The sequence below is a fragment of the Scyliorhinus torazame genome, chromosome 10 (genome assembly GCF_047496885.1).
Source record: "Scyliorhinus torazame isolate Kashiwa2021f chromosome 10, sScyTor2.1, whole genome shotgun sequence".
NCBI lineage: Eukaryota > Metazoa > Chordata > Chondrichthyes > Carcharhiniformes > Scyliorhinidae > Scyliorhinus > Scyliorhinus torazame.
In genome coordinates, this window is record NC_092716.1 from 129,246,539 (window position 1) to 129,268,102 (window position 21,564).

The 21,564-nt window shown below is 51.7% G+C and overlaps 2 protein-coding genes across 7 annotated transcripts in view; both read right to left on the bottom strand.

Annotated features, from left to right (window-relative positions):
- Nucleotides 1–7,533: 7,533 nt before the first annotated feature.
- On the bottom strand, nt 7,534–11,736 carry LOC140430250 (uncharacterized). The gene is made up of 4 exons (XM_072517677.1): nt 10,741–11,736; nt 10,275–10,690; nt 10,058–10,239; nt 7,534–7,598 (listed from the first exon to the last, which is right to left on the bottom strand). The coding sequence occupies exons 1-4, from the start codon at nt 11,398–11,400 to the stop codon at nt 7,534–7,536; spliced, it is 1,323 nt and encodes a 440-aa protein (XP_072373778.1). The 5' UTR covers nt 11,401–11,736.
- A 164-nt stretch (nt 11,737–11,900) lies between these two features.
- Nucleotides 11,901–21,564, bottom strand: part of LOC140430920 (CUGBP Elav-like family member 1) — a 192,197-nt gene continuing 182,533 nt past the window's right edge. For all 6 annotated transcript variants that reach the window (XM_072518727.1, XM_072518724.1, XM_072518725.1 and 3 more), the window contains 2 exons: nt 18,725–18,891; nt 11,901–13,383 (listed from right to left, as the gene is read on the bottom strand). In XM_072518727.1, coding sequence (XP_072374828.1) covers nt 18,764–18,891 — 128 coding nt within the window. In that variant the 3' untranslated portion in view covers nt 11,901–13,383; nt 18,725–18,763. The remainder of the gene's footprint in view (nt 13,384–18,724; nt 18,892–21,564) is intronic.

The following is a 21,564-nucleotide window of genomic DNA, read 5'->3' on the forward strand; positions in this document are numbered from 1 at the left end:
TGCCACCCAGGTTGATAGGGTGGTGAAGAAGGCCTATGGAGTGTTGGCCTTTATTGGTAGAGGGATTGAGTTCCGGGGTCAGGAGGTCATGTTGCAGCTGTACAGAACTCTGGAGTATTGCGTACAGTTCTGGTCACCGCATTATAGTAAGGACGTGGAGGCTTTGGAACGGGTGCAGAGGAGATTTACCAGGATGTTGCCTGGTATGGAGGGAAAATCTTATGAGGAAAGGCTGATGGACTTGAGGTTGTTTTCGTTAGAGAGAAGAAGGTTAAGAGGAGACTTAATAGAGGCATATAAAATGATCAGAGGGTTAGATAGGGTGGACAGTGAGAGCCTTCTCCCGCGGATGGAAATGGCTAGCACGAGGGGACATAGCCTTAAACTGAGGGGTAATAGATATAGGACAGAGGTCAGGGGTAGGTTCTTTCCGCAAAGAGTAGTGAGGCCATGGAATGCCCTACCTGCTACAGTAGTGAACTCGCCAACATTGAGGGCATTTAAAAGTTTATTGGATAAACATATGGATGATAATGGTATAGTGTAGGTTAGATGGCTTTTGTTTCGGTGCAACATCGTGGGCCGAAGGGCCTGTACTGCGCTGTATTGTTCTATGTTCTATGACACGGTAAGACGCTGTTCCTTGACCACCTATCCCAGCGCACAAAAGATTTCCCTAGCTGCAGGATCCCACTCCGTACAGATCCAAGGTTTCTGCATAGTTACCCTAACGGTGCAGGGGAGGGAGTTCAAAAACTACAAACTAAACGTCCTTCCCCAACTCTGCGCCCCCACTTTACTGGGATTAGATTTCCAGTGCAATCTACAGAGCCTTACGTTCAAATTCGGCGGCCCAATACCCCCACTCACTATCTGCGGCCTCGCAACCCTCAAGGTGCAATCCCCGTCCTTGTTTGCGAACCTCACCCCGGATTGCAAACCCGTCGCCACTAGGAGCAGACGGTACAGCGCCCAGGACCGGACCTTCATTCGGTCCGAAGTCCAGCGGCTACTAAAGGAAGGCATAATCCAGGCCAGCAATAGTCCCTGGAGAGCACAGGTGGTAGTAGTGAAGACAGGGGAGAAACTAAGGATGGTCATAGACTATAGCCAGACCATCAACAGGTACACACAACTAGACGCGTACCCTCTCCCCCGCATATCCGACATGGTCAATCGGATTGCCCAATATAAAGTCTTCTCCACCGTGGACCTGAAGTCCGCCTATCATCAGCTCCCCATCCGCTCAAGTGACCGCAAGTACACAGCCTTCGAGGCAGACGGGCGATTATACCATTTCCTAAGGGTCCCATTTGGCGTCACAAACGGGGTCTCGGTCTTCCAACGGGAGATGGACCGAATGGTTAATCAACATGGGTTGCGGGCCACGTTCCCGTATCTCGACAATGTAACCATCTACGGCCACGACCAGCAGGACCACGACGCCAACCTCCAAAAATTCCTCCAGACCGCCAAAGCCTTGAACCTCACGTACAACGAGGACAAGTGCGTTTTTAGCACCAACCGGCTAGCCATTCTGGGCTACGTAGTGCGCAATGGGATAATAGGCCCCGACCCCGAACGTATGCGCGCCCTCATGGAATTTCCCCTCCCGCACTGCCCAAAAGCCCTGAAACGCTGCCTGGGGTTTTTTTCATACTATGCCCAGTGGGTCCCCCAGTACGCAGACAAGGCCCGCCCCCTAATACAGACCACGACCTTCCCTCTGTCGACAGAGGCTTGCCAGGCCTTCAGCCGCATCAAAGCGGATATCGCAAAGGCCACGATGCGCGCCATCGACGAGTCCCTCCCCTTCCAGGTCGAGAGCGACGCCTCCGACGTAGCTCTAGCGGCCACCCTTAACCAAGCGGGCAGACCCGTGGCCTTTTTCTCCCGGACCCTCCACACCTCAGAAATCCGCCACTCCTCAGTGGAAAAGGAAGCCCAAGCCATAGTGGAAGCTGTGCGACATTGGAGGCATTACCTGGCCGGCAGGAGATTCACTCTCCTCACCGACCAACGGTCGGTAGCCTTCACGTTCGATAATGCACTGCGGGGCAAAATCAAAAACGACAAGATCTTAAGGTGGAGGATCGAGCTCTCCACCTTCAACTACGAGATTTTGTATCGTCCCGGAAAGCTGAACGAGCCGTCCGATGCCCTATCCCGCGGCACATGTGCCAACGCACAAATTAACCACCTCCAAACCCTCCACTAGGACCTCTGCCACCCGGGGGTCACTCGGTTTTTCCACTTTATCAAGTCCCGCAATCTCCCATACTCTTTAGAGGAGGTCCGTACAGTCACAAGGGACTGCCACATCTGCGCGGAATGCAAACCGCATTTTTTCAGGCCGGATGGTGCGCACCTGATTAAGGCTTCCCGCCCCTTTGAACGCCTTAGTCTCGATTTCAAAGGGCCCCTCCCCTCCACCGACCGCAACACATACTTTCTTAATGTGGTGGACGAATACTCCCGCTTCCCATTCGCCATTCCCTGCTCTGACATGACCGCGGCGACAGTCATTAAAGCCCTGAACACCATCTTCACACTGTTCGGTTGCCCCGCATACGTCCACAGCGACAGGGGGTCCTCTTTCATGAGTGACGAGCTGCGCCAGTTCCTGCTCAGCAAGGGCATAGCCTCAAGCAGGACGACCAGCTACAACCCCCGGGGGAACGGGCAAGTAGAGAGGGAGAACGGCACGGTCTGGAAGACCGTCCTACTGGCCCTACGGTCCAGGGATCTCCCAGTTTCACGGTGGCAGGAGGTCCTCCCGGACGCTCTCCACTCCATCCGGTCGCTATTATGTACGAGCACTAATCAAACGCCTCATGAGCGTCTCCTTGTCTTCCCTAGGAGGTCCTCCTCTGGAACGTCGCTGGCGGCCCCAGGACCCATCTTGCTCCGAAAGCATGTGCGGGCACACAAGGCGGACCCGTTGGTCGAAAGGGTTCACCTCCTCCACGCGAACCCACAGTACGCTTACGTGGAGTACCCCGACGGCCGACAGGACACGGTCTCCTTGCGGGATCTGGCGCCCGCCGGCAACACACACACCCCCGACACCATTCACCCAACCCCCCCCTTCCTGCCACCGCCACACCCCGTGACCGCCCCCTTCTCAGGAGGATCGGTTCCCCTCCCCTCAGGCCCGGCCAAGAATAAAGCCCAAGCTGAAACCGTAAGGCTCCCGGAGACGACAACACCGGTACAAGCACCACCACCACCACCACCGGGGCCGAGGCGATCGACACGGAAGACCAGACCGCCCGACCGACTCGTGGCGTCGATCTAAATCAATATATGGACTTTTCACAAGAACATTTTGCTTTTCTCCCGATACCTTCTGTAAATAGTTGAAACAGGACAAAATTGTACAATACTGTATTGCCATGTGAATGTTTTCCTCCCAGGACCAGCCCTGTAAACCCTTACCACCATACGAAGCATCACCCCGCCGGGTTCATTTTTGACAAGGGGTGAATGTGGTAGTATGTATTAGGGGTCATGCGGGACTGGAAGCCCTAATGTCATTGGCTGGCAGATCCCGGGTCCTGGTTGGCCGTTGACCTCTAGCTCCGCCCTGAAGGCGGAGTATAAGAAGCCGGAGTCCTCCTCCGCAGGCCATTCTACTATCGAGCTGCGGGGGAACAGACACGCTTAATAAAGCCTCATCGACTTCACTCTATTCGTCTCACGGAGTCTTTGTGCGCTACAGGTACAAAGCAGCAAATTGTGACAAAATATACAGCAACGAGTTGTGTCAGAAACAGTAGGAAAAACAAACTTGGAAGACATACTTGGCATCTATTTTACATTTTATTTTGTAAAAGTGCATTACTTTGCTCTAAACACTAAAACACCAAGAAAACTTAAAATATTTGCTGCCTCAAACTTCCATGAACTATAATTATTTTAAAGGCAGAAAACAGCATCTCGCTTCTCCCTCTGCACTGAATCCCCTTAGAAAAGGGGGTTTCAGACAGGCCTAATGGAAAGAATAACCAAAACTCCAAGATCCTGGGAAAGAAGGTCGTTGGGGCAGATGAGACTGAGGGGCTATTTGATCGAGGCGTACAAGAATGTGAGGGGCATGGACAGGGTGCAGCTGTTCCCCTCAGTTGAAGGGTCAGTCACAAGGGGACACAAGTTCAAGGTGACAGGCTGGGGATTTGAGGGTGCTATCGGTCTGGAATGCACTGCCTGGGAGGGTGGTAGTGGTGGGTTGCCACACATCCGTTAAAAAGTACCTGGATGAGCACTTGGCACCATGACAGTCAAGGCTATGGGCAAAGTGCTGTTAATGGGATTAAGTAGATAGGTCAGGTGTTTTTCACGTGTCAGTGCAGACTCAAAGATCTCAAAACTGAGATCACATTTCAGCAATGGTCATTGCCACTGAATCAGTATTCACAAAGCAGGCCCTACCATATACTCAGATGAGGATGACCCTGGGATATCTATGCACTCAGAAATACCATGAACCAAGCGATGGAGGTTCTGTAGAAGTGTGTGCTGTTTGGTGATAATCATCACGTGGAAGTTGAATGGAGTAAAGAAAGATGCTGTTGGGACGACTTGATCAAATTTTGCATGAGGAAAATGAATTGAACAGAAGAAGACACGAGTTGTGAAGGCCTTCGGGCTACATCTGATGCCATGTGTTGAGGGAACTGCCAGTAAGACCAGGATATCTAATCTAGTATCAAATATTTGAAGCATGATTTAGTTTCTGTTGAATTTGCCTGTTAATTCATTGTATGTTTATTTTTGTTTGGTTGTTAAAGTTAAGAAAAATTAGATTGTGTCCATTTTAGTCTCCACAGGGTTCATAACACATCCAGGACAAAGCTGCCCCCTTGACTGACATCCCATCCAAAACCTTTTTTGATTAAAAAAATCCAATTAAGGGGCAACTTAGCCTGGTCAATACACCTACCCTGTGCATCTTTGGGTTGTGGGGGTGAGACCCATGCAGACACGGTGAGAATGTGCAAACTCCACACAGACAGTGCCCCGGGGTCGGGATCGAACCCTGGTCCTCGGCGCCATGAGACAGCTATGCTAATCACTGCGCCACCGTGCCACACATCCATGACCTTAAACATTCACTTGCTCCACAATTGACACACAGTGGCAGCGATACCATCTACAAGACACACTGCAAGGATTTCACCAAGGCTCCTTAGGCAGCACCTTTGAAACCCATGACCACTGTCACCTAGAAGGACAAGGGCAGTGGGTACATGGGAACACCATCATCTCAGATATCACCGTGACTTGCTGAAGACACTGATACCGCAAAGGTATCTGACGATATTCCAGCAAAAGTACTGAAGACTTGTGCTCCAGAACTTGCATCTTCCTGAAAATGTGGAAAATTACCCCGGTATGCGCTGGACAAGGGAATTAGGACAAATCCAACCCGCCCAATTACCACCCCATCAGTTTATCTCGATCATCAGTAAAGTGATGGAAGGGGTTATCAAGTGTTACCAAGCAGCACTTGTTTAGCAATAACCTGCTCACAGACGCTCAGTTTGGGTTCTGCCAGGGTCACTCAGCTCCTGACCCCTTTATTGCCTCGGTTCAAACATGGACAAAAGAGCTGACCGCCAGAGGTGAGGTGAGAGTGACTGCCCTTGACATCAAGGCACCATTTGTCCAAACATGGCATCAAGGAGCTCTCGCAAAACTGGAGTCGATGTGAATAAGGGAGAAAACTCTCCATTGGTTGGAGTCATACCTGGCACAAAGGACGATGGTTGTGGTGGTTGGAGGTCAATCATCTAATTTCCAGAACATCACTGTAGGAGTTCCTCAGAATTGTGTCCTAGGCCCAACCATCTTCAGCTGTTTCATTAATGACCTCCCTTCCATCAGAAGGTCAGCTGTGGTGACGTTTGGTAATTATTGCAGTGTTCAGAACCATTCCTGACTTCTCAGATAATGAAGCAGTTCATGGCTAAATGAAGCAAGACCTGAACAATATCCAGATTTGGGTTGACAAGTGCCAGGAAACGACCATCTTCAAGAAGAAAGAATAACCTCTTGACATTCAGTGGCATTATCATCACTGAATCCCCCACTCTCAACATCCTGGGGGTTACCATTGATCAGAAACTGAACTGGCCATAAAAATACTGTGACTACCAGAGTAGGTCAGAGGCTAGGAATCCAGTGGAGAGTACCTCACCTCCTGACACCCCAAAGTCTGTCCACCGCCTACAGGCACAAGTCAGGAGTGCAATGGAACACTCTCCACTTGCCTGGATGAGTGCAGCTCCAACAACACTCAAGAAGCTCAACACCATCCAGGGCAAAGCAGTTAGCACGTTGGTACCTCTTCCACAAACATTCACTCCCTCCACCACTGGCAAACAGTGGCAGCAGTGTTTACCATCTACAAGGACAGCATGGTGGCACAGTGGTGAGCACTGCTGCCTCACAGTGCCAAGGATCTGGGTACAATTCCGGCCATGGGTGACTGTGTGGAGTTTGCATGTTCTCCATGTGTCTGCGTGAGGTTTTCTTTGCGTGCTCTGGTTTCCTCCCACAGTCCAAAGATGTGCAGGGAAGGTGGATTGGCCATGCTAAATTGCCCCTTTGTGTGCACGGATGTACAGGTTAGGTTATGGGGATAGGACAGGGTACTGCACCTGGATGTGTTGTTTTGGAGGGTCGGTGCAAATCTGATGGGCCGAATAGCCTCCTTCTCTACTGTAAGGATTCTATGATGCACTATAGGAACTCACCAAGGCATCATACAAACCCAAAACCATTGCTATCCAAAAAGACAAGGGCAGCCGATACCTGGGAGCACCACCACCTGGAGGTTCTCCTCCAAGTCTCTCACCACTGTGACTTGGAAATATATCGCCACTCCTTCACTGCCACTGGGTCAAAATCCTGGAATTCTCTACCGAAAAGTACTATGGAAATATTTTTACGACTCAGGTTTAACCATGTTCTCAATAACACGAGAGGGGAGTAATAAATGCTGTACTTGCTAGTGATCTCCCCATTGCAGAATGAAAATCAAACAGATGTGTGAACACAAAGTACTCAGGCCTGTGTGCACCTCGTATGCACACACATGCATAACAAAAAGAGGCAGATGACAGAATCTTCTCAAACTGTTTAATAGTAAATACTAAACAAGGAAGGTACCACACTCTCATACAAAATGACTGCAAATCTGTGCGTGCAGTTAAAACAGTTTAGTACCCTTTCAAGACAAAAATTGTAGGAAAAATCTGAAACAAATACCAGCTTTATTCAAACTAGCAACATTTTGCCATTCCTCTACACAAACTGTTGGCTCCAAAACAACTTACAAGTGGTTTTTGATTTTTTTTTTTATTAATTCCATAATTTGTCTCAAGGTTACATCACTAAAGAAAATCACACTAAATAATGACACTTTGCAAAAAAAAAAAAAAAAAAAAAAGCTTTTCCTTTGTAATAAGAGAGCAAAATTGCATTTTACTTTAGTAGAGAGGTTTGGTCATTGTGGCAAACTTCTAGAAATCAGTAACGTTCACATTTGTTAATCGTTTTATAGTCCTCGTATAAAAGGCAAAGTTTTACAAAACCTATAGAGTTAAATACAATCAGTTTGTACCAATAAAAAGCCCACAGGATTCTGAATTGTTTGTTAACTCACAAAGCAGCAAGGGTTTGGAAAAATCAGTCACTCAAGTATTTTGTGTTTGTTTGTACTCTTTACATTATCAAAAGACAACAAGATGGCAATTAAACATCTGCTAAGTATTTTCCACAGGATTCTGGCGCAGGCAGTACAGTTAGGGCGACTGAGTGAGGATTGGCAATAATGCTGGAGAGGGAACATAGCCCAGGAGTGTGTGAGGGGTGAGGCAACAATAGTGTAACACACGCCAACCTGTCATCATGCTCCTCACACCATGCTGCACACCCACCACCAGTCAATCACAGGGATTAAATTTCCTTGGGTGGAGTGCAGGCTGTCCAGGTTTGTCGTGCTGGGGACGGGGTGGGTTGTGTGTTAATTCTGACTCAGTGTTTAATGGAAGACAAGATGGGAGCCATAATGAATTTACTTTGCAGGCCCACCTGGCTTGGCTTGAGCTGATGTGAGACCGCCTGTCCTGTACAAGTTAGCAGGGTTTAGTGGCATTGAGAATTTGAATCTTAATATGGTCTCCCCATTCCATGCACAAAGCTGAGTGTTCAGGAGCCAGGTGTGCATGGTGGGACAACTTGATGTGCATCAGGAATAACTCACCCAACTAACTGGGGTCTTAAATAGGGCCAAAGTCCATGGAGAAAGGTCTGGCAAACCAATTACTGCCTCCAAAGGAGAAACGCTTGTAACATAAAAAATTAGGGGCTGGGAGATTTAATTAATTTTTTTTAAAAGGGAGCCATTTTATTTGAAAACTGTGATTAACAGGAGTTGATGAGTTTCACAGTTACTAATTTGGCAGATTAGGAGATTCTGGAACATGAACTGTTTTGGGAGGATCAGATCGGTGTGTATCGACATTGGTGACCTCCAATGCTCGCCACAGCCCTCATCCATTTGTATTCTTATGTCTTTAACAGGCAGCGTTGTGAAGGGGTGTAGAGTATTTCTAAGAAGCAGTGCTATGGTTGGGATATTTGTGAGGGGGGGTAGCTTCTTTAAGAGGCAGGTCTGGGACTTGGTTCTTTAAGAGACAGGACATTGGGTTTTGGGGGGGGGGGGGGGTCTTCAAGAGATAAGACTGGGGTTTCTTTAAGAGACTGGACTGTGGGTCAGGGGAGTTCTTGAAGAGACAGGACACTGGGTTGGAGGGCTCTTTAAGAGACAGGATGATGGTTTTGGGGGTTCTATAAGAGACAGGACTGTGTGTTGGGGGGTTCTTTAAGAGACAGGATGATAGTTTTGGGGGGTTCTTTAAGAGACAGGACTGTGGGTCAGAGAAGTTCTTTAAGTGACTGGACACTGGGTTGGGGGGGTTCTTTAAGAGACAGGATTGTGGAATGGGGAGTTTATTAAGAGGCTTGACAGGGGAGTGGGGGAGGCTCTTTAAGAGACAGAACTGTGACAGGAGACCCTTTAAGAAGCAGGGTTGCTTTGCTGGGTCACCATAGGTGCTGGGGAGAGTGAAAGGTACATGTGATGACATATAAGCTTTTATAGCACAAGGAAATTAAATTCTCAAGAAAACCTGAGGTTTGAATGGTGGGGGGTTGAGAGTATTTTTTTTAAATTTAAAGTGCCCAATTCTGTTTTTGTCAAATAAGGGACAGTTTAATGTGGACAATCTACCTAACCTGCACATCTTTTGGGTTGTAGGGGTTGAAACCCACGCATACACGAGGACAATATGCAAACTCCACAGACAGTGACCTGGGGCCGGGTTAAATCCTGGGTCCTCGGCGCCGTGAGGCAGCAGTGCTGACCACTGTGCTGCCCTCGTGGGGATTGAGAGTTGAGGAAGGGAGTTTGGTTTGGGGTCAGATGTTGAGGGGGTCAGGTGATGAGAGGGTTGGGGTCGGATGTTGAGGGGGTGGGGTCGGATGTTGAGGGGGTGGGGTCGGATGTTGGGTCGGATGTTGAGGGGGTTGAGGTCGTTGGGGTCGGACGTGGAGGGCGCTGGGGCCGGATGTTGAGGGGGGTCGGATGTTGAGGGCGTTGGGGTCGGACGTTGGGGGGGGGGGCTGCGGTCGGACGTTGGGGGGGGGGCTGCGGCCGGACGTTGAGGGGGCTGCGGTCGGACGTTGAGGGGGCTGCGGCCGGACGTTGAGGGGGCTGCGGTCGGACGTTGAGGGGGCTGCGGCCGGACGTTGAGGGGGCTGCGGCCGGACGTTGAGGGGGCTGCGGTCGGACGTTGAGGGGGCTGCGGTCGGACGTTGAGGGGGCTGCGGTCGGACGTTGAGGGGGCTGCGGTCGGACGTTGAGGGGGCTGCGGTCGGACGTTGAGGGGGCTGCGGCCGGACGTTGAGGGGGCTGCGGTCGGACGTTGAGGGGGCTGCGGCCGGACGTTGAGGGGGCTGCGGCCGGACGTTGAGGGGGCTGCGGCCGGACGTTGAGGGGGCTGCGGCCGGACGTTGAGGGGGCTGCGGTCGGACGTTGAGGGGGCTGGGGTCGGAGTGGGGGGTTTTGGGTTGAGGGGTTGGTGTTGCGGGTTGGTTGGGGTGGGAAGGGCTTGGTGTTGAGGTGGGCGTATTTTGAGGTGGAGGTATTTAGGGTTGGGGGTTGGTGTTGAGGTGGGAATGTATTGGGTTGGGGAAGTGGTGTTGAGGTGGGGGTGTTCGGGTTGGGGGTGTTTCGCGTTGGAGGTTGGTTGGGGTAGGGGATGGTGTTGAGGTGGGGGTGTTTTGAGTTGGGAGGTTGGTTGGGGGTAGGAGATGGTGTTTCGAGGTGGGGGTGTTTCGGGTTGGGGGTTGGTGTTGAGGTGGGGGTGTTTCGGATTGGTTGGGCTTTGGGGTTGGTGTTGAGGTGGGGATGTTTCAAGTTGGGGGGTTGGTTGGGGTAGGGGATGGTGTTGAGGTGGGGGTGTTTCGGGTTGGGGTTGGTGTTGAGGTGGGGGTGTTTTGAGTTGGGGGTTGGTTGGGGTAGGGGATGGTGTTGAGGTGGGGGTGTTTCAGGTTGGGGGGTTGGTTGGGGTAGGGGTTGGTGTTGAGGTGGGGGTGTTTTGGGTTGGGGGTTGGTGTTGAGGTGGGGGTGTTTCGGGTTGGGGATTGGTTGGTGTAGGGGATGGTGTTGAGTTGGGGGTGTTTCGGGTTGGTGTTGAGGTGGGGGTGTTTGGGGTTGGGGGGGTTGTTTGGGGTAGGGATTGGTGTTGAGGTGGGGGTGTTTCGGGTTGGGGCTTGGTTGGGGTAGGGGATGGTGTTGAGGTGGGGGTGTTTTGGGTTGTGGTTTGGTTGGGGGTAGGGGTTGGAGTTGAGGTGGGGTGTTTTGGGTTGGGGGTTGGTGTTGAGGTGGGGGTGTTTCAGGTTGGGGGGTTGGTTGGAGTCGGGGATGGTGTTGAGGTGGGAGTGTTTCAGGTTGGGTGGTTGGTTGGGGTCGGGGATGGTGTTGAGGTGGGGGTGTTTCGGGTTGGGGGGTTGGTTGGGGTAGGGGTTGGTGTTGAGGTGGGGGTGTTTTGAGTTGGGAGGTTGGTTGGGGTAGGGGATGGTGTTGAGGTGGGGGTGTTTCGGGTTGGGGTTGGTGTTGAGGTGGGGGTGTTTCGGGTTGGGGTTGAGGTGGGGGCGTTTGGGGTTGGGGGGTTGTTTGGGGTAGGGGTTGGTGTTGAGGTGGGGGTGTTTCAGGTTGGGGGTTGGTTGGGGGTAGGGGTTGGAGTTGAGGTGGGGGTGTTTCAGGTTGGGGGTTGGTTGGGGGTAGGGGTTGGAGTTGAGGTAGGGATTGAGGTGTTTGTTGAGGGGCATGGAAATTTATGATTGGATGTTTGAGGTTGCACCAATCACACACATTTGTCTGAATTGAGTTGGGGGAGGGGATTTCCTGAGAGAAGGAATGGAATTCCCTCCCTGTTTCCGATAGGTCTGAAAGCACCCCAAACCCTCAACTGCTCCAAGTCACAATGTAAGGGACCAGCACTGCGCTTCCCCAGGATCCCAGCGGTGATTCACTTCAAACTGTAACCAACCCTCAGCTCTCGTCAGCTCCCCCTCGCATCCATCTTCAAATAACACATCCCACCAAACACCAAGTCATCTGACGTCTAACCCCAAGGAGAATCAAACATTTATAGATATACGTAAACAGAAAAAAGGAGCTCACTGCACACTGCCCACCAACAGGAGTGTGTGGGTTTGCTGGGAGCAGCTTTAACATCACAGTCTGTCAATGCTGGGTTAAAGCAGATGGAGGGGGAATTGTTCAACAGGACCCACCTGCTCTGTGTATGATATTTGCCACACCACAGTTCAAAAATATACTTTATTTAAACCTCCAACTCAATATTTTGCACTATATCAAACAGTAAATTTGAAGTCAGAAAGACAGGAAAGCTGTACAAAGTGGAAAAGGCTGTAACATGCAAATAACACTTGGCACTGAATTGAGTTAACAACAAGTCACATCACATTTTGCTGAGGATTTCAGCAGAGATACAGTACATGCAAGGTATATTCACACCAAACTCGACAACATTAAACTACACACTTCCCATTTTTGTTTTGTTTCTTCAAACACTTACTGCTAAAGACAGAAAACCAAAGTTTCCAAAAATAAACCCGATGGGAAATGGCCTCCACTTTGAAAGAAGCTATTCAAGCTTATAGTTATTGATGTCACTCCAGTATCAGTGAGGGGGAGAAGGGGAGAGGGAGAAGGGCTGGGGATGAGAATGAGCAGGGAATGTGAGAGAGAGCACGCGGACGGGGGAGGGTGAGAGAGAGTGCACAAGCGGGGAGAGGGAGTGCGCGCGAGCAGGGGAAGGGGGGAGAGAGAGCGGGTGAGTAGGGGGGAGGGAGAGAGAGCACGCGCCAGCGAGGGGAGTGAGAGCACAAGTGAGCAGGAGGGTGAGAGAACTCACTTGAGCGGGGGAGGGATAGCATGCATGTCAACGGGGGGGGGGGAAGAATGCACCTGAGCGGGGGAGGGAGAACATGGGAGCGGGTAGGAGGTAGAATGCACGTGAGCGCGGGAGAGGAGGGGGGGGGGGGGGGAAAGAGTACACGTGCGAGCAGGGGGAGTGCACACGTGAGCATGGGGGCAGAGTGTGCGAGGGAGAGGGGGAAGCGAGTGGGCAGAGAAAGTGCACGGCAGCGCGGGCAGGAGGGAAGGATCCAGAAAGAGAGGGATGGAGGGAGTGGGGTGGAGAAGACAGCTTGAGGAAGGTTTGGAATGTGAAAAGGGGGAGAGGATAATGTTGAACTGGAGAAAAATCTGGAGAAGACGCATCTCAGCTTAATTTCCTTGGAGCAAAATGTGACAAACACTCTACACTGTTCTAAACACACTGCACACTAAAAAAAACGGAAACAAAATCACACACAAATCATTTTCTGCTTTTTTATCAATTGGCTGCTTGAGATATAAAGCCTTCTGCTCGTGCTAGAAAGGGCGCTTCGCAAAAAGGAGTAGAAACAAGTTTCAAAATGCTGCAATTTAGTTAAGAAATTCTAGAAAAATAGACTCTTAAAGAAGATTTAAATGTAACAATCTTTTGTAAGCTTGTTGAATGCAGCCTGCCCCAGCAGCATTGAGTGGGGTGGGGTAGGGGGTGGGCAGGAAAGAGGTGAACAAAAGGTTTCTGAAATATATCAAATTTAATAAGACCAAAACAAAGTCAAAGGTCAGTAGAGGTCAAGCATCAGAGAAGCTGAGAGACAACGAGGGGACGATGAACTTGGACGTCACAGCAACATGCTAGGCAGACGATGAACAAACGGGCACGAAGATATCTAGAAAAAAAACAAAACCAGAAAGGGAGAAGGACCAAGTTACACAAAGCCATAAAAAAGGAAGAAATAAAATAAAATTAAAATTAAAAACAAAACACAATGATACAGTGCATGGGGGCCAATGCATAATTTGAACAATGGGGACAGAAACAGCACATGCTAAACAAATGTAATTCATTCACACACACACACACACACACACACACACACACACACACACAATTAGAACACAAGACAACCCTAAGCCACCCAAAGAGGTCAGGGATTGGAAGATGAGGAAGGGGCAGGGGCCCTCACCCGGTGTCCTTTTATTTGCAGTTTGCCAGTCAGAATAAAGGAAATATTCCTTGTAAAAGGGAGAATGTCAGTAAGTAAACAGACACAAAGTGGGGAAAGATGGGCACACATACTCAGGGTGAGGAAAATCCACTGAAAAGATTTGTACAGGTAAAGCTGTGTTGAAAAAATGTTCCCAGCTACAAATCATGAAGTCAGAATGGTGCAGGAACAGTGGCCTGGAAGTAAAGCTGCACCAACATTCCATAAAGCACTGGCCATTAATCACTCCAAACATAAGGGTGCAGGTCAGGACAGCTCATTTAAAAGGAGGAAACAGTTTAGTGCCTTTTACCAGCTCAGAACATCCCAAAGCCCCTCAGCAGTGAGTTACTGTAACACAGCAAATTCAGCTGGCAATTTGCACTTAAGTGGTCCCACAAACAGCAGTAACCAGAGGGACCCTGCTCTTCTGCCAATAGCGTCACAAATCTTTTACATCTACCTGAGTGGGCAGATAGTGCACCAGTTTAACATCAGATTTGAAAAATGGCACCTCCAACAGTGCTGCACTCCCTCAGTACTGACCCTCTGACAGTGCAGCGTTCCCTCAGTACTGACCCTCTGACAGTGCAGCACTCCCTCAATACTGACCCTCTGACAGTGCAGCACTCCCTCAGTACTGACCCTCTGACAGTGCAGCACTCCCTCAGTACTGACCCTCTGACAGTGCAGCGCTCCCTCAGTACTGACCTTCTGACAGTGCAGCACTCCCTCAATACTCACCCTCTGACAGTGAAGCACTCCCTCAGTACTGACCCTCTGACAGTGCAGCACTCCCTTTATGTGTTTGCGTGGCTCATTTGCGCAGATCTTTGGAGTGGGAGGAAGAAGGTTTCTACCCATGAATGTTAGGAGTCCTGCACAATGACCAATCAGTTTTCTCATGCACAGCCCAAGCTTCCCGGTACAAACTGGGATTCGTATCCACAACACTTTAGGAGATCAGGTCTTCAATCACTAATGGAGCCAATCATAGTGATTCAGTACGTTGACCTTGGGGGCAGGTGTCGGGGGCAGAAAGGGAGGGAGCAGCAACTCCTCACCTGCACTGAGTTCAGTCTGGCAGGGCAGGTGGGAAGGTACAGAATCAATCTCTGCTGTTTCGCCAAGGGCTGAATTTAGATGTTGGCTACTTGCTTTTGGGTCGTGGCTTCCTTGTCCTGTACATGTCGTAGCCCTCACCAGCCACAATTACTCGACAGCCCGTGTAACATGGATTAATCCTGAGTCAGATCCACACTCAGGGTCAGGTGTCCAAACAATATTGAGAGAAAAGCCAAACTTTCCAATGGGAGATCATACTCTGGCATTTAACATGCATCATGGTTTGATTGAGTTTCGCCATTTCTTTTAAAATTAAACTATCCGCTTCTCTCCAAACAGCTATTTAAAAAACACAATAAGTTTCAAGTATTTGGATCAAAGAGCGTCAAAGGGACCCTGTATCAGTAGTCCCACCTCAAACATTGCATATAACAGCCATGTAAACCAATCGCCTACAAAACACTGATTCCCCAGTAAAATATCTCAGATAATAAATAATCTCCAACACTTGGGAGCAGTAAAAAACCTCTATAAAAATAGAAAAGGTAAAACTGTAATTATACATTCATCCCAATCTCGTTTTGTGCATTTTTAAAACAAATTTTCATTAAATCCCAGGGGGATTTTTAAAGTTCAATGTGTGAAAACAATAGAACATTTTGTCATGTTGATTTTTAAAAAGCCCATCAGTTCCAAAGAAAAACAACTGGAGAGAATAAAATTCTAGAGGAGGTCGATGCGACCCTCCCAATATCTGAAAGTAGATTGGCAAGTCAGACACGGTATATGCACAGCACCAGGTTTCTTTGGAGTTGGAGAGAGGAAGTGCAAGCAGGATGGCCGTGCTGGATCCTTTGAGGACTGATGGAGAGTCTTATATACTGCGGTATGGCAAAGAGCACGAGGATGAGGTGAGAAGGGAGTGGAGCAGGGAAAAGGAGTGTTTAGGAGGGAGAAGGGGAGAGGGGAAGGATGAGGGGAGAGGGGAAGGATGAGCGGAGGTAGGGAGATGAGACAACGAGTGGAGTGGGAGAAGGGGTGTAGGGCAGGTGAGAGGTGGGCAAGGGAGGGACACACACAAGCGGGATGGGGGGACACGCAGGGGAGGGGACACACGCAGGGGAGGGGGGACACGCACGCAGGGGAGGGGGGACACAAGCACGCAGGGGAGGGGGGACACAAGCACGCAGGGGAGGGGGGACACAAGCACGCAGGGGAGGGGGGACACAAGCACGCAGGGGAGGGGGGACACAAGCACGCAGGGGAGGGGGGGGACACAAGCACGCAGGGGAGGGGGGGACACAAGCACGCAGGGGAGGGGAGACACACGCGGGGAGGGGACACACACGCAGGGGGGACACACACGCAGGGGGGACACACACGCAGGGGGAGACACACACGCAGGGGGGGACACACACGCAGGGGGGGACACACACGCAGGGGGGGGACACACACGCAGGGGGGGACACACGCAGGGGGGGACACACGCAGGGGGGGACACACACGCAGGGGGGGGACACGCAAGGGGGACACACGCAAGGGAGGGGGGGCACACGCAAGGGAGGGGGGACACACGCAAGGGAGGGGGGACACACGCAAGGGAGGAGGGACACACGCAAGGGAGGGGGAACACACGCAAGGGAGGGGGGACACACGCAAGGGAGGGGGAACACACGCAAGGGAGGGGGAACACACGCAAGGGAGGGGGAACACACGCAAGGGAGGGGGAACACACGCAAGGGAGGGGGAACACAGTCAGGGGAGGGGGAACACAGGCAGGGGAGGGGGAACACAGGCAGGGGAGGGGGAACACAGGCAGGGGAAGGGGAACACAGGCAGGGGAGGGGACACACAGGCAGGGGAGGGGACACACAGGCAGGGGAGGGGACACACAGGCAGGGGAGGGGACACACAGGCAGGGGAGGGGACACACAGGCAGGGGAGGGGACACACAGGCAGGGGAGGGGACACACAGGCAGGGGAGGGGACACACAGGCAGGGGAGGGGACACACAGGCAGGGGAGGGGGCACACAGGCAGGGGAGGGGGCACACAGGCAGGGGAGGCGGCACACACGCAGGGGAGGGGGCACACACGCAGGGGAGGGGGCACACACGCAGGGGAGGGGGCACACACGCAGGGGAGGGGGCACACACGCAGGGGAGGGGGCACACACGCAGGGGAGGGGGCACACGCAGGGGAGGGGGCACACGCAGGGGAGGGGGCACACGCAGGGGAGGGGGCACACGCAGGGGAGGGGGCACACGCAGGGGAGGGGGCACACGCAGGGGAGGGGGCACACGCAGGGGAGGGGGCACACGCAGGGGAGGGGGCACACGCAGGGGAGGGGGCACACGCAGGGGAGGGGGCACACGCAGGGGAGGGGGCACACGCAGGGGAGGGGGCACACGCAGGGGAGGGGGCACACGCAGGGGAGTGGGCACACGCAGGGGAGTGGGCACACGCAGGGGAGGGGGCACACGCAGGGGAGGGGGCACACGCAGGGGAGGGGGCACACGCAGGGGAGGGGGCACACGCAGGGGAGGGGGCACACACGCAGGGGAGGGGGCACACACGCAGGGGAGGGGGCACACACGCAGGGGAGGGGGCACACACGCAGGGGAGGGGGCACACACGCAGGGGAGGGGGCACACGCAGGGGAGGGGGCACACGCAGGGGAGGGGGCACACGCAGGGGAGGGGTCACACGCAGGGGAGGGGGCACAGGCAGGGGAGGGGGCACACGCAGGGGAGGGGGCACACGCAGGGGAGGGGGCACACGCAGGGGAGGGGGCACACGCAGGGGAGGGGGCACACGCAGGGGAGGGGGCACACGCAGGGTAGGGGGCACACGCAGGGTAGGGGGCACACGCAGGGTAGGGGGCACACGCAGGGGAGGGGGCACACGCAGGGGAGGGGGCACACGCAGGGGAGGGGGCACACACGCAGGGGAGGGGGCACACACGCAGGGGAGGGGGCACACACGCAGGGGGGGCACACACGCAGGGGAGGGGGCACACACGCAGGGGAGGGGGCACACACGCAGGGGAGGGGGCACACGCAGGGGAGGGGGCACACGCAGGGGAGGGGGCACACGCAGGGGAGGGGGCACACGCAGGGGAGGGGGCACACGCAGGGGAGGGGGCACACGCAGGGGAGGGGGCACACGCAGGGGAGGGGGCACACGCAGGGGAGGGGGCACACGCAGGGGAGGGGGCACACGCAGGGGAGGTGGCACACGCAGGGGAGGGGGCACACGCAGGGGATGGGGGCACACGCAGGGGAGGGGGGCACACGCAGGGGAGGGGGGCACACGCAGGGGAGGGGGGATGCAGGGGAAAGGGGAGATGAGGAAAATGAAAGGATGGAGGATGGCAAAGCAGAGAAAAAAAAGAGGACGAGTTGAAAGAGAGGGAAAGAGAGATTGAGAAGGAGGAGTGAGAGGTGGCAGCATTGACATTACATTCTGTAACTAAAATTATCAATATTGACCAGTTCTTTATGGCTACTCCATTCCTTCATCATCTCCATTAATACTTCAATGGTACAGTGTTTTAGGATATGGCACCTTCAGTCCTCAATAGGGTGGCAGCACAGTAATAACTTTGACATATACCACTGAACAACAGAGATTCTCTCCAGTAACACAACTGGCTGTCAGTACACAGCAAACGCCAAATTAAAAATGATATGGCAGCTAAACTTTCAGTGAAGAAAAATACCTTTAGACTACCCTTGTACTGAGCATCAGTACATCTTTGTGTATATAAAACTTTAAAGTTCACAACAGAAAATAGTACTGTTAATGTTGTCAATAAAAACAGAAGTGAAACGCACGCACACACGCACACACACACAAAGACCGAGGGTGCAGAGAACGGCCCCAGTCACATTGGGGTTACTCATGGAGTTGACGACCGCCCTCTCTCGCGATTGGTTCCACAGCTGCGCCCAACTTACCAGTGAACATGTTTAACTCAAGTTTATTTTGACTAAAGCTCAATATGGCTTGCTGTCGTTCTTCGATCGCTTGAGTTGGACTTTCAGGCGCTTCATGCCAATCTGAAAGCCATTCATTGCTTGAATGGCAGCCTGCGAGGAGACTGGATTGTCATAGCTTACAAACCCTGCAATCAAAAACACGGCAGCAGAGTTAACAGGAGAGGCTCAAACAAACACACCTGCCATTTAAACTGTATTATAACCAGCAGCGTGCTTGTTAAAGTGAAGCAGATTCAGACATGGAGAGAGAACTTTTCACCTGGACCTTTTAGGAAAGGACTTCCCCTATCCCTTTCTGAGAAAAGGACACAATGCATAACTTTAACTCTCTCCACAGATACTGCCTGAACTACAGAGCATTTCCAGAATCTTTACTTCCTTTAAAGTGTTCAATAAAATAGTAGGAATTAGAACCTACAGTCTGGGTAGAATCCATTGCCTATGAAGGACGTTAATTGATGGTTAATAGGTGAGAAGAGTGCTGTAACGCTTTATAGAGTTTACAGAGACTGTGAAGAGAATAAACACGTTAATAGAGTCCATGATAAAGTGACCCTCCAAAATTTCTGCACTCCCTCCATACCAACGCTTCGACAGTGTTGCACTCCCTCAGTACTGACCCTCTGACAGTGCAGCACTCCCTCAGTACTGACCCTCTGTCAGTGCAGCACTCCCTCAGGACTGACTCTCTGTCAGTGCAGCACTCCCTCAATACTGACCCTCTGACAGAGCAGCACTCATCAGTACTCAGGTGGCAAAAAATGTCATAGATCGGGGTCAAAGTGCAGAAGAACAATTGTTATAGGGGACTCCATTGTCAGGGGCATAGGGATAGGCACTTCTATGGACATGAAAGAGACTTCAGGACGGTATGTTACCTCCCTGGTGTCAAGAATGTCTCTGAACAGGCAGGAGGCATTCTGAAGGGGGAGGTGAACAGCCAGAGGTTGTGGTACATATTGGTACTAATGGCATTGGCAGTAAAAGTGAGGAGGTCCTGCAAGGGGAGTTCAGGGGGTTAGGTAGCAAATTAAAAAACAGGACCTCTAGGGTTGTAATCTTGGGATTCCTCCATGTGTCAGTGAGGCTAGAGATAGATAACTAGTACAGCTAAACATCTGGCTACACGGTGTAAGAAGGAGGGTTCAGATATCTGGATCATTGGGATCTCTTCCGGGGCAGGTTGGATCTGTACAAGAAGGATGGGTTGCATCGAAACTGGAGGGGCACCAATATCCTGGCTGGGAGGTTTGCCAGGGTCACTCGGGAGTGTTTAAAATAGTGTGGAAGGGGGTGGGTACCAGAGCAGTGGTCAAGTGAAATAACTGAGGGGAAACAAGGCCATAGAATTATAGAATTTACAGTGCAGGGGGCCATTCGGCCCATCGGGTCTGCACCAGCCCCTTTGAAACAGCACCTTACTTAAGCCCACACCCCGTCACCCTATCCCCGTAACCCCATCTTGCCTTTTTTTTGGACACGAAGGACAATTTCACATAGCCACCCCACCTAACCTGCACATCTTTGGACTGTAAGAGGAAACTGGAGCACCCAGAGGAAACCCATGCAGACACGGGGATACCGTGCAGACTCCGCAGAGTAAGACTAAGAGGGAGGTGTTGCTGAACACAGCGGGACTGGTGGTCTGAAGTGCATTTACATATAGAATTTACAGTGCAGAAGGAGGCCATTCGGCCCATCGAGACTGCACCAGCCCTTGGAAAGAGCACCCAACCCAAGGTCAACACCTCCACCCTATCCCCATAACCCAGTAACCCCACCCAACACTAAGGGCAATTTTGGACACTAAGGGCAATTTATCATGGTCAATCCACCTAACCCGCACATCTTTGGACTGTGGGAGGAAACCGGAGCACCCGGAGGAAACCCACGCACACACGGGGAGGATGTGCAGACTCCGCACAGACAGTGACCCAAGCCAGAATCGAACTTGGGACCCTGGAGCTGTGAAGCAATTGTGCTATCCACAATGCTACCGTGCTGCATTTGTTTAAATGCGAGAACTATAACAGGTAAGGCAGATGAACTTAAGAGTTTGAATTAGGTGTTGGGACTATGATGTTGTTGTTGCTATTATAGAGATTTGATTGAGAGAAGAACAGGATTGGCAGCTAAACGTTCAAGGATTTAGATGCTTTAGGCGGGATAGAGGGGGATGCAAAAGGGGTTAAGGGAGTTGCATCACTGGTTAAGTAGAATATCTGAGAGTTGATTGGTGAGTAGCAGATGAGGCAGCTAAGTCCTTCACATTGGGAGAAATCCAGAGTGCAGTCTGGGAAGGCTCACAAGAGTAGATTCTGAGTTACATTTGTAAGGTACAAGGTTTTTTTTCTCACACTTACTTGAGGGGAGCAAGCTAAATTTAATATTTTATACCAACCTTTACTAACCAGCAGCAGTAAATCTTTATTAAGGGCCTAACTAGTATTTAGTTTTTAGTCTAACAACCAACAGAGGGAGAGAGATATCAATTGGCGGGGCCGTGTGCGACATCTGCACGATGTGGGACATCATGGACACCGAGTGTCCCCGAGGACTACATCTGTGGGAAGTGCATTCAGTTGGAAAAGCTCACTGAATGCATGGATCGGTTAGAGCAGCAGCTGGAAGCACTAAGGAGTACACAATCAGCTGAAATTGTTATAGATAATAGCTACAGAGATGTGGTCACACCCAAGGTACAGAAAGATAGATGGGTGACTGCCAGATGGGGTAGGCAGACAGTGCAGGGGTCCCCTATGGCTGTCCCTCTATCTAACAAGTATGCTGTTTTGGAT